Source organism: Balaenoptera physalus (genome assembly GCF_965194825.1).
Source record: "Balaenoptera physalus genome assembly, chromosome: 11".
NCBI classification, from domain to species: Eukaryota; Metazoa; Chordata; class Mammalia; order Artiodactyla; family Balaenopteridae; genus Balaenoptera; species Balaenoptera physalus.
In genome coordinates, this window is record NC_138896.1 from 43603247 (window position 1) to 43618706 (window position 15460).

The 15460-nt window shown below is 35.9% G+C and overlaps 1 protein-coding gene across 1 annotated transcript in view; it reads right to left on the reverse strand.

Annotated features, from left to right (window-relative positions):
- Window positions 1-15460, reverse strand: part of BMP5 (bone morphogenetic protein 5) — a 123522-nt gene that overhangs the window by 47776 nt on the left and 60286 nt on the right. Inside the window, exon 2 of the mRNA XM_082414351.1 lies at window positions 14083-14275. Coding sequence (XP_082270477.1) covers window positions 14083-14275 — 193 coding nt within the window. The remainder of the gene's footprint in view (window positions 1-14082; window positions 14276-15460) is intronic.

Sequence of the window (15460 nt, forward strand, 5' to 3'; positions counted from 1 at the left end):
AGAGAGAGAGAGAAGAAACAGTTAACCAGGAGCATAAACATTCTACTGTCTAACCAAGAAGCTCTAAATCTTGCCAAGAAAAGCTTTGGGAAATTGTCTGGAAGATACACAGATACATTTCAGAGCAAAAGTTAAAATACTTTTCTATTTCCATGAGGCATGATCCTTACAGAGCACAGAGATATCTACACTTTTCCCAAACTTTCTACTATTAGGACGTTTTCACCTCCTTCCATCTCCTTTTGTCTCTGAATAGCTTATCATGCCTAGTAGAAATGTAATGACGGCCACCCAAGAAGAAAGCATACATCTTTCTCTGGGTATCTGACATAAATACACCACACCATCTGAGAAACCTGACATACAGCTCTAAAACAGAGCACGTTAACAACTGATGCAACTTAATCAATGATATTCTCTGCGGTTTATAATGTCAAAATCTTCTCTCATGTGCAATTTCAGGTTTAAAAGTGTTAGAATTTGACTTTGTTAGCTGATTGATATTTTCAAATGGCAATTATTTTTTCTCCCAAAACAAATGTGAAATAACAAGCTTCTGTAAATCTCACAGAACACCAATTTTCAGAATATCTAATTCAATGCTGTATTTACATTTAAAAGGCACATATGCAAGCTGGTAAAATAGTAATATTAGATGGAATTGAATGGCAAAAAATGGGAAAACAAGTTGAATTCCCACTATGAAAATTCAATAACTTTTCCCTCTGTGGAATTTTTTAAATTGCCAAGATACTGATAATGTTAGCAGGTTTCCTGGCACTACATCATTCCATATTTTTCCCTTGCAGAGAGATCTAAACATGGGCTACTGAATACACACACACACACACACACACACACGGGAGAGTCCCTCACTCAACAAGAAGCAAAGAAGTGAAACTATTACATACATAGTCCAACCACTTTTAATGCCCTCTAATGAATGAGTAATACACCTAGTCCAGGTTCCTAAGATCTCTTCCATATTATGACTCTTACGACCCCAAATATGAAATAGGGAAAAATTGACTCCATGGCATGAATTATTCCCATAATTTAGGTTTGTAACTTAAATCTACAACTAGAGCAATATTTCTCAACCTCAGCATTAGGGAAAATTTGGACCAGATCATTCTTTATTGGGTAGGGGTGTGTCCTGTTCATGACAGAAGGTTTAGCAGCATCTTCCACTACCCCAGCATTCCTACTCACTGGGTGCCAGGAGCCCTTCATCCCTCCACCCTTGCCACCTGGGACAACCAAAACTGCCTCCAGACATTGCTACATGTCTCCTGGGTTTTGAATCCCCTCGGCTGAGAACTTGAACTAGAGCTTGATCCCTGCACACTGCAGAAACACAAGCCATGCTTGTCTGCTGTCCTATATACTTAGAGCAGTCGGCACTGACCTTCCGAGTGTTAGTTATGCTGCTCTCAAAAGCTCACAAAATCTCCCTGGGTGGAAATTGAAATTGTCAATGTGTATCCTGAAGTACGTCCACAGAAGAATCAAAAATCTTAGAGAAGCAGGAGGGGGGAGAAGATGTCAGTGTGAAACTGACTGTGGACTTGAATGATGACAGCTCAACTAAATATATCCAAGCAGGGAAGATGGCAAATGGCAGCGAACAGGCTGGCTTAAAATATTTTCGCAGTGGAGCACAGAAATTGATATTCGTAGCAGAACATTAGGAAAAGGTTGAATTCTACACAGCATATTTTCTTTTGGGAATATATAAATGTATATACTGTGAAAAAAATTAATTCAAGAAAAGCACTTAGTACAGTGCCAGACACATGGTGAGTGCCCATTAAATGGGCAAGTGCTGACTGCTCTTCTTAGTAGTAGGACTACTGGCATTGTTCTTACTATTTAATTCTTTATGCATTTAAACATTTTAATGCTTAGGAATATTTCTTCTAAGTGCCCTCTCTCTCTCTACCTCTCTCTCTCTATCTGTCGTTATAGAAAGTTCTCCTACACTGTTGGTGGGAATGTACATTGGTGCAGCCACTGTGGAAAGCAGTATGGAAGTTCCTCCTAAAAGTAAAAATAGAGTTACCATATTCTCCACTCCTGAGCACATATCCAGATAAAACTATAATTCAAAAAGATACATATGTACCTATGTTCATAGCAGCACTATTCACAATAACCAAGACATGGAAACAACCTAAATGTCCACCGACAGATGAATGGATAAAGAAGATGTGGTACATATATACAATGGAATATTACTCAGCCATAAAAAAGAACAAAATAATGCTACTTGCAGCAATATGGATGAAACTAGGGAATATCATACTAAGTGAAGTAAGTCAGAAAGAGAAAGACAAATACCATATGATATCGCTTTTGTGTAGAATCTAAAATATGACACAGATGAACCAATCTATGAAACAGAAACAGACTCAAGTCATAGAGAATAGACTTGTGGTGGCCAAGGTTGAGGAGGGATGGGGAAGGGATGGAGTGGGAGTTTGGGGTTAGCAGATGTAAACTATTATATATAGGATGGATAAAGAACAAGGTCCTACTGTATAGCACAGTGAACTATATTCAATACCCCATGATAAACCATAATGGAAAAGGATATGGAGAAGAATGTGTGTGTGTATACATATATATATATATATATATTTATATAAAACTGAGTCACTTTGCTGTACAGCAGAAATTAACACCACATTTTAAATCAACTATACTTCAATAAAAAAAAGTCAAAGAAATAGACTTTAAAAAAAAAAAAGTTCTTTCTCATCTTCAAAGGCCCAACTCAAGGGTGAACTCCTCCTAGTGGCTTTCCGCAAGGGCCCTCACCCTCCCATGTGAAGAATTAATTTCCCCTTCATTTGTATTTTGTATTCATTTGTACAACACATAGTACATACTTACATCATACTGCTTAGCACATTGTATTATAGTTTTTAAAGCCTGTGTGTGGCAAGCTCACCCCAACCCCTGCCTCAGGCTATGAACTGTAAGGATCTTATTTACTCTCCTTGTGTACCCTGTGTTGGCCACATGTAAGTTGCTCAGGAAAAGCATGGCCAACTCAGCTGAATTATCTGGAAAATTCAATCATGTGGAAACCTCATTTCACAATAATGCCAGATATGTGAGGGGTGACTGAAGAGAAATGCCTTCTATACAGAATTTGGGGCTGTCAGCTTCATGTGAAAAGATTAAATGAGTGAAATGATGTGTATTAAGTTTTTACCAAGAAAAATAAAGATTTGGATAAATATCAGAACACTTTTAAATGGCACGCATTGACATATGAGTAGGGATAAACGGGGAGGTGGGAGATAGTAGGATTAAAACATATAAATTTAAGAGTTTTAGGTCTTGCTAAGATAAATAATTGCGAAAAGAGATGACATCATGGGTCTGTCTCTTTCGTATCTGATCACATAACATTGTCAAAGGATTTATAGATGAGACGGTTAATAGACCAGAGAGCGTCTTGTATATAAAACATATCTATAAAACATCAGTCTAAATTACTTCAAGGATCCCCACCTTGACACTCCTAGATGACATCTTATGGGAAGTGACCTTTAAATATGTGAAATTATACACACACACACACACGTTTGCATTGTCAAATGCACTGCCTTAAAGAGTACAGTCTGCACTCACTTTTCAATTGTTTCTTAGTTTAATTCAAAACACTATTACACACTACTATATATAAAATAGATAACCAACAAGGACCTATGGTATAGTACAGGGAACTGTAGTCAATATCTTGTAATAACTATAATGGAAGAGAATGTAGAAGAAAAATATATATATTTATATACATGTATGTATAACTGAATCACTTTGCATTATACCTGAAACTAACACAACATTGTAAATCAACTATAGTTCAATAAAACTTTAAAAAAAAAGAAACAGTACATAGATAAAATCCACAAGTTTGAAGACAAGTTTTAAGAGGTGACCTTAGGCTTGAAAATGTCTAGAGGTACAAGTTTCTTTTCATATATTCATTTTAGTTCTTGATTTGATAAATATATGAAAACACAAATAATCAATACTCAACAAATAATAATTGGATATTAAAATGGGTTTCTCAAATTGAAATTGTTTCCATTTTACTGTGATCACATGATATATAAATGAAGTATCTTTAATCCATTCCTCCTCAGTTCAGAGAATTAAAGTCAAGGTTCCCAATTGGCAGGAACATTTTCCATAAAAGAGGGGAAAGAAAAAAATTTATTTATCTTCATTTTCTGTGGGAAAAAAAAATGCCTCTTGTAGCTTAAGAAAAAAATAAGAGCAACTTATTTTCTTAATCCTTTATTTTGTTCAGTTTAGTTTTGATTTTTGCCTCTCTCTACCTGGAAATGTTGGGATTGTTATTTGTTAAAGAAACATGTAACATACTGTTGTTTCATTATCTTCACTTGCTCAACTATGCTTATGCTTGTTTTGATTACAAAAGTAATTTTCACTATAAAAATTTAGAAAGTACAGAAAAGGGGGAAATTAAAATTTAAAATTACCTGCAAGCTTTCAGTGAACACTTGCTGCTTCTTTCTAATCTGTTTTCCACATGAATTCATCCTAACATAATTATGTGTATTATGTGTAAATAAAGTTTGTTTCCTGTTTTATTCAATTAACATTACAGCCTGAGCACTTTCCAGTGTTACTAATATATTTTTAAAATACAATTTCTACTTGCTCTATGAAGTATAGCGTTTCCATTTTCCATGAAACAAAGTGCAACTTTTTCTGTTCTGTTTAAAATTAAAATGTTCTCAGTCTATGCTATGGTAACCAATAATACTGTGAAAAACATTTATATGTGAATCCTTTTCTAATTTTCTATATCTCTGATACGTCTGTAAAATAAATTCATAGATAAGCAGTTTCCCATCCTCTTGAACTGTATTTTTTTTAACATCTTTATTAGAGTATGATTGCTTTATAGTGTTCTGTTAGCTTCTCCTGTATAATAAAGTGAATCAGCTATGTGCATACGTATATACCCATATCCCCTCCCTCTTGTGTCTCCCTCACACCCTCCTTATCCCACCCCTCTAGGTGGTCACAAAGCACCGAGCTGATCACCCTGTGCTATGCAGCTGCTTCCTGCTAGCTATCTATTTTACATTTGGTAGTGTATATATGTGAATGCTACTCTCAAACTTCGTCCCAGCTTACACTTCCCCTTCCCTGTGTCCTCAAGTACATTCTCTACATCTGCGTCTTCATTCCTGTCCTGCCCGTAGGTTCATCAGAACCATTTTTTTTTTTTTTTTAGATTCCATATATATGTGTCAGCGTACTGTATTTGTTTTTCTCTTTCTGACTTACTTCACTCTGTATGACAGACTCTAGATCCATCCACCTCACTACAAATAACTCAATATCGTTTCTTTGTATGGCTGAGTAATAATCCATTATATATACGTGCCCCATCTTCTTTATCCATTCATTGGTCATTGGACACTTAGGTTGATTCCATGTCCTGGCTATTGTAAATAGTGTTGCATTGAACATTCTTGTACATGTCTCTTTTTCAATTACAGTTTTCTCAGGGTATATGCCCAGCAGTGGGATTGCTGGATCGTATGGTAGTTCTATTTTTAGTTTTCTAAGGAACCTCCACACTGTTCTCCATGGTGGCTGTATCAATTTACATTCCCACCAACAGTGCAAGAGGGTTCCCTTTTCTCCACTCCCTCTCCAGCATTTATTGTTTGTAGATTTTTTGATGATGGCCATTCTGACTGGTGTGAGGTGATACCTCATTGTGCTTTTGATTTGCATTGCTCAAATGATTAGTGATGTTGAGCATCCTTTCATGTGTTTGTTGGCAATCTGTATGTCTTCTTTGGAGAAATGTCTATTTAGGTCTTCCACCCATTTTTGGATTGCATTGGTTTTTTTTTTCTGATATTGAGCTGCATGAGCTGCTTGTATACTTTGTAGATTAATCCTTTGTCAGTTGCTTTGTGTGCAAATATTTTTTCCCATTCTGAGGGTTGCCTTTTCGTCTTGTTTATGGTTTCTTTTGCTGTGCAAAAGCTTTTAAGTTTCATTAGGTCCCATTTGTTTATTTTTGTTTTTACTTCCATTTCTCTAGGAGGTGGGTCAAAAAGGATCTTGCTGTGATTTGTTTCATAATGTGTTCTGCCTATGTTTTCCTCTAGGGGTTTTACAGTGTCTGGCCTTACATTTAAATCTTTAATCCATTTTGAGTTTATTTTTGTGTATGGTGTTAGGAAGTATTCTAATTTCATTCTTTTGCATGTAGCTGTCCAGTTTTCCCAGCACCACTTATTGAAGAGGCTATCTTTTCTCCACTGTATATTCTTGCCTCCTTTATCAAAGATAAGGTGACCATATGTGCGTGGGTTTATCTCTGGGCTTTCTATCCTGTTCCATTGATCTATATTTCTGTTTTTGTGCCAGTACCATACTGTCTTGATTACTGTAGCTTTGTAGTATAGTCTGAAGTCCAGGAGCCTGATTCCTCCAGCTCCATTTTTCTTTCTGAAGATTGTTTTGGCTATTCGGGGTCTTTTGTGTTTCCATACAAATTGTGAAATTTTTTGTTCTAGTTCTGTGAAGAATGCCATTGGTAGTTTGATAGGGATTATATTGAATCTGTAGATTGCTTTTGGGTAGTATAGTCATTTTCACAATGTTGATTCTTCCAATCCAAGAACATGGTATATCTCTCCATCTGTTTGTATCATCTTTAATTTCTTTCATCAGTGTCTTATAGTTTTCTGCATACAGGTCTTTTGTCTCCGTAGGTAGGTTTATTCATAGGTATTTTATTCTTTTTGTTGCAGTGGTAAATGGGAGTGTTTCCTTAATTTCACTTTCAGATTTTTCATCATTAGTGTATAGGAATGAAGATATTTCTATGCATTAATTTTGTATCCTGCTACTTTACCAAATTCATTGATTAGCTCTAGTAGTTTTCTGGTAGCATTTTTAGGATTCTCTATGTATAGTATCATGTCATTGGCAAACAGTGACAGTTTTACTTCTTCTTTTCCAATTTGGATCTTTTTATTTCTTTTTCTTCTCTGATTGCTGTGGCTAAAAATTCCAAAACTATGTTGAATAATAGTGGTGAGAGTGGGCACCCGTGTTGTTTTCCTGATCTTAGAGGAAATGGTTTCAGTTTTTCACCAGTGAGAACAATGTTGGCTGTGAGTTTGCCATATATGGCCTTTATTATGTTGAGGTAGGTTCCCTCTATGCACACATTGTGCAGAGTTTTTATCATAAACAGGTGTTGAATTTTGTAGAAATCTTTTTTTGCATCTGTTGAGATGATCATATGGTTTTTCTCCTTCAATTTGTTAATATGGTGTATCACATTGATTGATTTGCATATATTGAAGAATCTTTGCATTGCTGGGGTAGATACCACTTGATCATGGTGTATGATCCTTTTAATGTGCTGTTGGATTCTGTTTGCTAGTAATTTGTTGAGGATTTTTGCCTCTATGTTCATCAGAGATATTGGCCTGTAGTTTTCTTTTTTGTGTGACATCTTTGTCTGGTTTTGATATCAGGGTGATGGTGGCCTCATAGAATGACTTGGGGAGTGTTCCTCCCTCTGCTATATTTTGGAAGAGTTTGAGAAGGATAGGTGTTAGCTCTTCTCTTAATGTTTGACAGAATTCGCCTGTGAAGCCACCTGGTCCTGGGTTTTTGTTTGTTAGAAGATTTTTAATCACAGTTTCAATTTCAGTGCTTGTGATTGGTCTGTTCATATTTTCTATTTCTTCCTGGTTCAGTCTCGGCAGGTTGTACTGTTCTAAGAATGTGTCCATTTCTTCCAGGTTGTCCATTTTATTGGCAAATAGTTGCTTGTAGTAATCTCTTATGATCCTTTGTATTTCTGCAGTGTCAGTTATTACTTCTCCTTTTTCATTTCTAATTCTGTTGACTTGAGTCTTCTCCCTTTTTTTCCTGATGAGTCTGGTTAATAGTTTATCAATTTTGTTTATCTTCTCAAAGAACCAGCTTTTACTTTTATTGATCTTTGCTACTGATCCCTTCATTCGTTTTTCATTTATTTCTGATGTGATCTTTATGATTTCTTTCCCTCTGCTAACTTTGGGAGTTTTTTTGTTCTTCTTTCTCTAATTGTTTTAGGTGTAAGGTTAGGTTGTTTATTTGGGATTTTTCTGGTTTCTTGAGGTAGGATTGTATTGCTCTGAACTTCCCTCTTAGAACTGCTTTTGATGCATGCCATAGGTTTTGGGTCGTAGTGTTTTCATTGTCATTTGTTTCTAGGTATTTTTTGATTTCCGCTTTGATTTCTTCAGTGATCTCTTGGTTATTTAGTAGCGTATTTTTTAGCCTCCATGTGTTTGTATTTTTTACAGTTTTTTTTCCTGTAATTGATACCTAGTCTCATAGTGTTGTTGTCAGTAAAGATACTTGATACGATTTCAATTTTCTTAAATTTACCAAGGCTTGATTTGTGACCCAAGATATGATCTATCCTGGTGAATGTTCCATGAGCACTTGAGAAGAAAGTGTATTCTGTTGTTTTTGGATGGAATGTCCTATAAATATCAATTAAGTCCATCTTGTCTAATGTGTCATTTAAAGCTTGTGTTTCCTTATTTATTTTAATTTTGGATGACCTGTCCATTGATGAAAGTGGGGTGTTACAGTCCCCTATTATTATTGTGTTACTGTCGATTTCCCTTTTTTGACTGTTAGCATTTGCCTTATGTACTGAGGTGCTCCTATTTTGGGTGCATAAATATTTCCAAATGTTATATCTTCTTCTTGGACTGATCCCTTGATCATTATGTAGTGTCCTTCTTTGTCTCTTGTAATAGTCTTTATTTTAAAGTCTATTTTGACTGATATGAGAATTGCTACTCCAGCTTTCTTCTGATTTCCATTGCATGGAATATCTTTTTCTATCCCCTCACTTTCAATCTGTATGTGTCCCTAAGTCTGAAGTGGGTCTCTTGTAGGCAGCATATGTACGGGTCTTGTTTTTGTATCCATTCAGCCAGTCTATGTCTTTTGGTTGGAGCATTTAGTCCATTTACATTTAAGGTAATTATCGATATGTATGTTCCTATTACCATTTTCTTAAATGTTTTGGGTTTGTTTTTGTAGGTCTTTTCCTTCTCTTGTGTTTCCTGCATAGAGAAGTTCCTTTAGCATTTGTTGTAAAGCTGATTTGGTGGTGCTGAATTCTTTTAACTTTTGCTTATCTGTAAAGGTTTTAATTTCTCCATCTAATCTGAATGAGATCCTTGCTAGGTAGAGTAATCTTGGTTGTAGGATTTTCCTTTTCATCACTTTAAATATGTCCTGCCACTCCCTTCTGGCTTGCAGAGTTTCTGTTGAAAGATCAGCTGTTAACCTTATGGGGATTCCCTTGTATGTTATTTGTTGTTTTTCCCTTGTTGCTTTTAATATTTTTTCTTTGGGTTTAATTTTTGATAGTTTGATTAGTATGTGTTTGGCGTGTTTCTTCTTGGATTTATCCTGTATGGTACTCTCTGTGCTTCCTAGACTTGATTGACTATTTCCTTTCCCATGTTAGGGAAGTTTTCAACTATAGTCTCTTTAAATATTTTCTCAGACTCTTCTTTTTCCTCTTCTTCTAGGACCCCAATAATTCAAATGTTGGTGTGTTTAATATTGTTCCAGAGGTCTCTGAGTCTGTCCTCAATTCTTTTCATTCTTTTTTCTTTACTCTGCTCCCTGGCAGTGACTTCCACCATTTTATCTTCCAGCTCACTTATCCATTCTTCTGCCTCAGTTATTCTATATTGATTCCTTCTAGAGTATTTTTAATTTCAGTAATTATGTTGTTCATCACTGTTTGTTTGATCTTTAGTTCTTCTAGATCCTTGTTAAATGTTTCTTGTGTTTTTTCCATTCTGTTTCCGAGACTTTGGATCATCTTTACTATCATTACTCTGAATTATTTTTCAGGTAGGTTACCTATTTCATCTTCATTTATTTGGTATTTTATGTTTTTGCCTTGCTCCTTCATCTGTAACATATTTTTTTGTTGTTTTTTTTTTTTTTTTTTTTTTTTTTTAATGGGTGGTGCTGTATTCTTGTCTTACTTGTTGTTTGGCCTGAGACATCTAGCACTGGAGTTTGCAGGCAGTTGGATAGAGCTCGGTCTTGGTGCTGAGATGAGGACCTCTGGGTGGCCTCACTCTGATTGATATTCCCTGGGGTCTGAGATTTTCTGTTAGTCCAGCGGTTTGGACTCAGAGCCCCCACCACAGGAGCTCAGGCCAGACCTCTGGCCTGGGAACCAAGATCCCGCAATCATGTGGCAGGTGAAGTAATGGTCCCTGAAAGACAGGGACATCCAAATCCCTGGAACCACCTGGCTGGTGCACGGCGATGGGGTCCAGAGTTGCCAGAAGGGCCGGACAGTGGCCTGAGGAGCACAGGGTGGCCTGGTCTCCTCAGAGTCTGAGCCAGGCCATCTGCATTGCCTGCACCGCCCAGAGTGCCAAGGACTCCAGTTGGGCTTGACAGGTGTCTGCACCCCGGATTCATGTCTGAGGCCCCTTGAACTGTATTTTAAAGGAGAATTTGACTATTTATCTAAAACTTGGGTTTTCAGGGACAAGTTCACAGATAGCTCCAACTGCTCATAAGTTGGGTGGTGTTCATTTCATTACAGATCAGCTAATTTTTTATTAAGGAAAGTCACCTAGCATCATTTTGCTCACTTTGTCTTAACATAAACAGTAGCAAATGGTAGCTACTGTTATTATAGTAACCACCTATTTTTGATTACCCTTTGTATACAACCCTCTAAATCCTAGTAAAATAGTTGCTCCTATTAAGCTGTTAACTGATATATTTATTAAGTATCAACTCTGGTCTTTGCATTGTGATAAGCACCAGTCTTTCCCACATCATTTGAAATGTTTTTATTGTTCTGAAATACTTATTTTTGCTTTTATTTTTGTCTATAGATTTTTAAACTGAGACTCCAAGATGTACATCAATTTCCCCATGTGGGAATTCCAAAGACCCTGCTCTTATTACTATACACTACCATTTTCTACAAAGACTTTGAAATCCTACACAGAAATCTGAAATACACTAAGAGGCATATGTGTTGTTTCTATATCTTCTGTCCCTTAAATGTCTTTCTTTGGCAGAGAAAGTGGAGTGTAAAAAGAGGATCCTAGATTTACAGACAATAGCACAGCACAGGGTTTCATTTTGTTACACTGTGGATTAATGAACCACTGGCAGTGGATGACTGCCTTTTTCAAAGATAAGGAAGGCATTTTGTGAGAGATTCTCCCACCTGGTCAATAATACATAAAATTGAAATGTACAGTATGCATGTGTACATTTGTATGTTTCAGACATTGAAGCAAATAATTGGGGGAAAAAATTCCATACCCATTACCACAAACAAATACACAAAAGACAATAGGTATAGCATAACCCTACAGGAGAAAAATCATAATTCGGCAACAATACTTAATAGTAAATGTTCAAAAATGTGAACTTGGTAGAATTGAATTAATATTGAATTGAATTTACTGAATTAAAAATTTCAAAATAATGTTCATTAAATTGAGTAGAATCCTATCCAATCTCTGCCACCCTAGAGTCTGGAATGGTAGAGTGAGACAACACCAATCAAAGAGATACATGTACTTTAGATTTTAGAAATCATTTTCAAAGATTTAGGAAAAATATCAGTGAAATTCTGGATCTTAGAGTAGATTAACTACACATGTTAAAATAAGTAAAGTCTTAGCCAAATTATACCCAAGAATACTCAAAGAGCAGGCAGATGGATTTGTAGAAACATTGAGAATAATATGTTTAACATCAGTTATAATTAGAGAAATACCAAAGTTTCAAGATAGACAAATGTTCCATTTTTAGAAAGAAATGAAATTTCCCAAAATTATGAGATCTGATTAAGCATCAATACTCATAAATATTTCAAATGTATTATTAATAAAAATCAGCATGGGTTCATTCATAAATAAATCTATATATTATTATCAGTGGACTCTTCTAAAAATTAGTCCTTTATTCTCATCATTGTTATTATGTATTAAATTATGTAAGTGTAGTTAACATACTTCGAAAATAGAGTGAAAGAAAGCTCAAAGGGTAGCTAGTTCAATGGATGACATTCAAAAATATCCTGAGCAGATAGAACAATGGACCTAAATAAAAGTTAGGACCTTTAACTGTGATCAGTGTGAATGTCTATATTTAGTTTCAAACAATTAATAAATAAACAGGGGCCTGGTGTACAAACAATTCCTGTAAAAAATACTTGGTATGTTGAATAACCAAGTACAAATTCAACTTTCATAAAAATATATTGTGAATGGTCAAAAGGTAAGATAATTCAAGTATTTTAGGATATATTCATGGAAGATGTATCCCATTCATGGGTAATGATAATTTCAAAACTGTATCAAACAAATTCATAGTGCTGAGGCTAAAAAAAAAAAAAAAAAAAAAAAAAAAATCACTTAAGACACTATCCCTTCTTTAAGGAGCTCACCAGCCCAAGTGTGGAAACAGATGCAGAAAAGGAGAATTATAAATAAAATATTTGTTAGCTATGGCAATATAATTAGATGGTATTTGGAGCATTATTTTCAAATCTAGTCATTTAATTTTAAAAGTCACCCCCATTATTTAGTATTTAAAAAAATAATGTAGTATGCCAGGCCCTGTCCCTGTGAGAAAAAAATTAGTATCCTCCTTTTATAAATGGAACCACAGGATTGAGATTTAAAACAAAAAATTCACCCACAGACAAATAGCTAGTACATGTTAGAGCTGAGAAAATAACAGAGATCTTTCTGCCTTGAAATTAGTGCTCTTAAAATAACAGTGTACAGAGATCAGTATTTATTAAGGTGTGTCCTGCTAAACCAGTGTTTCATAGGCTATTAAGTATTACAGACCCAAAGAAAAAGATTCCATAGTCGAATAATTTTGAGGAAGACTAGGAAAAACTGAATTGACAGGTTTCTTTACCATAAAGACTTTGCAAGACTTTACTATTCTAATATGCATGGTGAATCTCCTAAAACATGGTCTAACAAGTAGACTTTTCAAATGCATTTGACCCCAGAAGCTTTTTATTCTTTTTCTTCATTGAGTATTGTGAGGAGCTAGTGTTCCATGGAATACCCATTGAGAAATCCTACTCACTAGAAGACCAAGAAATATCCAAAGGTCAGGAACTAGAAATATTCATCAAGGAGAGAAAGAGGCCTTAGTGGGCTCATGACAGCTGTCTTTAAATATTTATCTCATCAAATAAGGACATAGTATTTCATCAAAGGGAAAATCTAGATTTAATGAATGGAAGACAAATTTCACCTCAATATAATATTCCAATAAGAATTTTCTTTAAAAATGTAAGAGCTGTCCAACAAAAGTGTTAATCATTTGTAAAAGGTGTTACCCAAGCAATTTCTGCACTGGTCTGAAAACACCACTAATGTCCCTTTCTAATTCTTATATGTGATGGCTCATTTGCAGTAATTATCAGCTGAGGTTTTCATACATTTAGTATTTCAGATTCTCTGTCCATTTTTGTACCCTTTTGAATTAAGCATTTTATAGACAGAAGACATACAGGTTAACTGTCAGAATCTATTGCAAATACAATGTCTTCCATCAAAATCCACATAACACTACACACACTTTACACTATGCCAGGGAAAAATAAAGCCACTCTTCTCCAATTTATAAAACAACAAGTAATTCAAATCATCTTAATTATAAATTTCATATGTGCAGAATAAAATGAAAGTTTTCTCATTTACAAAATGAGGTGAAGGGCCTGAAAATCACATACAGGGTAGCTTGAGACCCGTTTAGCACACAGATTGGTGTAAGGAGTAGGAAAAAGCTGTGAAATGTACAAGACACGTTTCAGATCAGTTACATGTATCTTTCATGTGTCTATACCTGCCTTGATGCCATTACACTCAAAGAAGCATGATTTGATAGACCAGTGGGTTATCAATGGATTTTACTACAATGTAACATTTATTTGCTAGGATAATAAGTCAGATATAAATTTGATACCTATTTGTGTATTCCTTGATGATCTGATATATGCTAATCTTAATTGTTTCATTTTCAAATCGGCTGTTGCTCCGGTCCTTATATATCCTGAATTCTGCTGCTGTCACTGCTTCTCCATGAGGAATCTGAGTAAGATCAAACCGGAATTCTTTGTAATGCCTTCGCTGGTGAGAAAAATCCTTGTCTCTTTCAACTGAAAAAAAAAAAAAAAAAAAAAGGAAGTAAAAAGTTAGGCCTTTATAAAGTATGGGAATTAATGGTAAATTCTTTCACTTTGAAAACAAACAAGCAGGATGTTATAAAACTGGGAAAACATAAAACCACAGACTCATATGTGTTTCCAGTTGAAGGAAGTTCCACAAACCAACAGCCTTTAGTTCAAAAGCAATATAACCTCTGTGGTTTTATACAAATTCCTGGCTCCTAAATGGAAAGGTTATCCAAAAATGTTTTTAAAAGTGAAGGTTGTAAAGTTATTACTAGTGTGTATCAAGTACCAGAACAGAGAAGGGTTCATACAGGAATTAGCACTCTGTGATAGAAAGCTCCAGAGTTCCAGGTGAAGTCAATGGTGAGATTTAGCACAGTCAAGGGAGGAAATTCGGACGGAGGCCCGAGGAGCTGCTGGCACAGTGGGGCTGTGTTTATGAAATTTTAGAGGTCAAGGAAACAAAACAAATGCATTTTCACAAGAAAGATTGTTCCTAAAGTGTCTTCCCGGGAGACGTTTTTCCTCCTTTTAGCAAATGCAAAGCTCTACCTTTTTTAATGCATTTTCATTTGTTCTTATAGATTATTGAGTGCAACCTCCCCAACCCGTGGTGCAGCATCCAGTCTCCCAAAGATCTCTGCTCTTATGCAAAATTGAGAGAGGAACATATTTCCGCCTCAGCAACCTTCCTACCAAATGAGGTCAGAGAATTTTTCCTCTTGGGAATATTGAGGAGTGTCGAGGGATTCAGGACAGTGTCAGGCATATCATTACATAATCCAGCTTTGTAAAACGACGTATTATTGGATACAGTCTATGCTTGTTACTGACCAGTGTTCTTGGCCTTTCCTAATCAATAGAAATTGATAAGAGGCCAGACAAGAAATTCAGGCAAGGCTTTATTGGGAGCCCTGCTATAGCAGGGGGGAGCAAAAACAAGTAACAGGTTCCCTTGCTTGCTCCCAAGTTGGGGCGAGCTGGTTCCTTATATGGGGTGAGGGTAAGGGTGTGTCCAGCAGTTGGGCCAGAGGCGGGGCTTAAGTGGTTTGCCCACCCCTTACGTGGTGTTGAGTGCAGGGGGCATGTGCAGTACCCTGCTTTTGCTCCTGACACCCTGTTTTTGCTCCAGGCTCTTCAGAAGTGGCAATTGGGTTTTTGGCCTTTTTG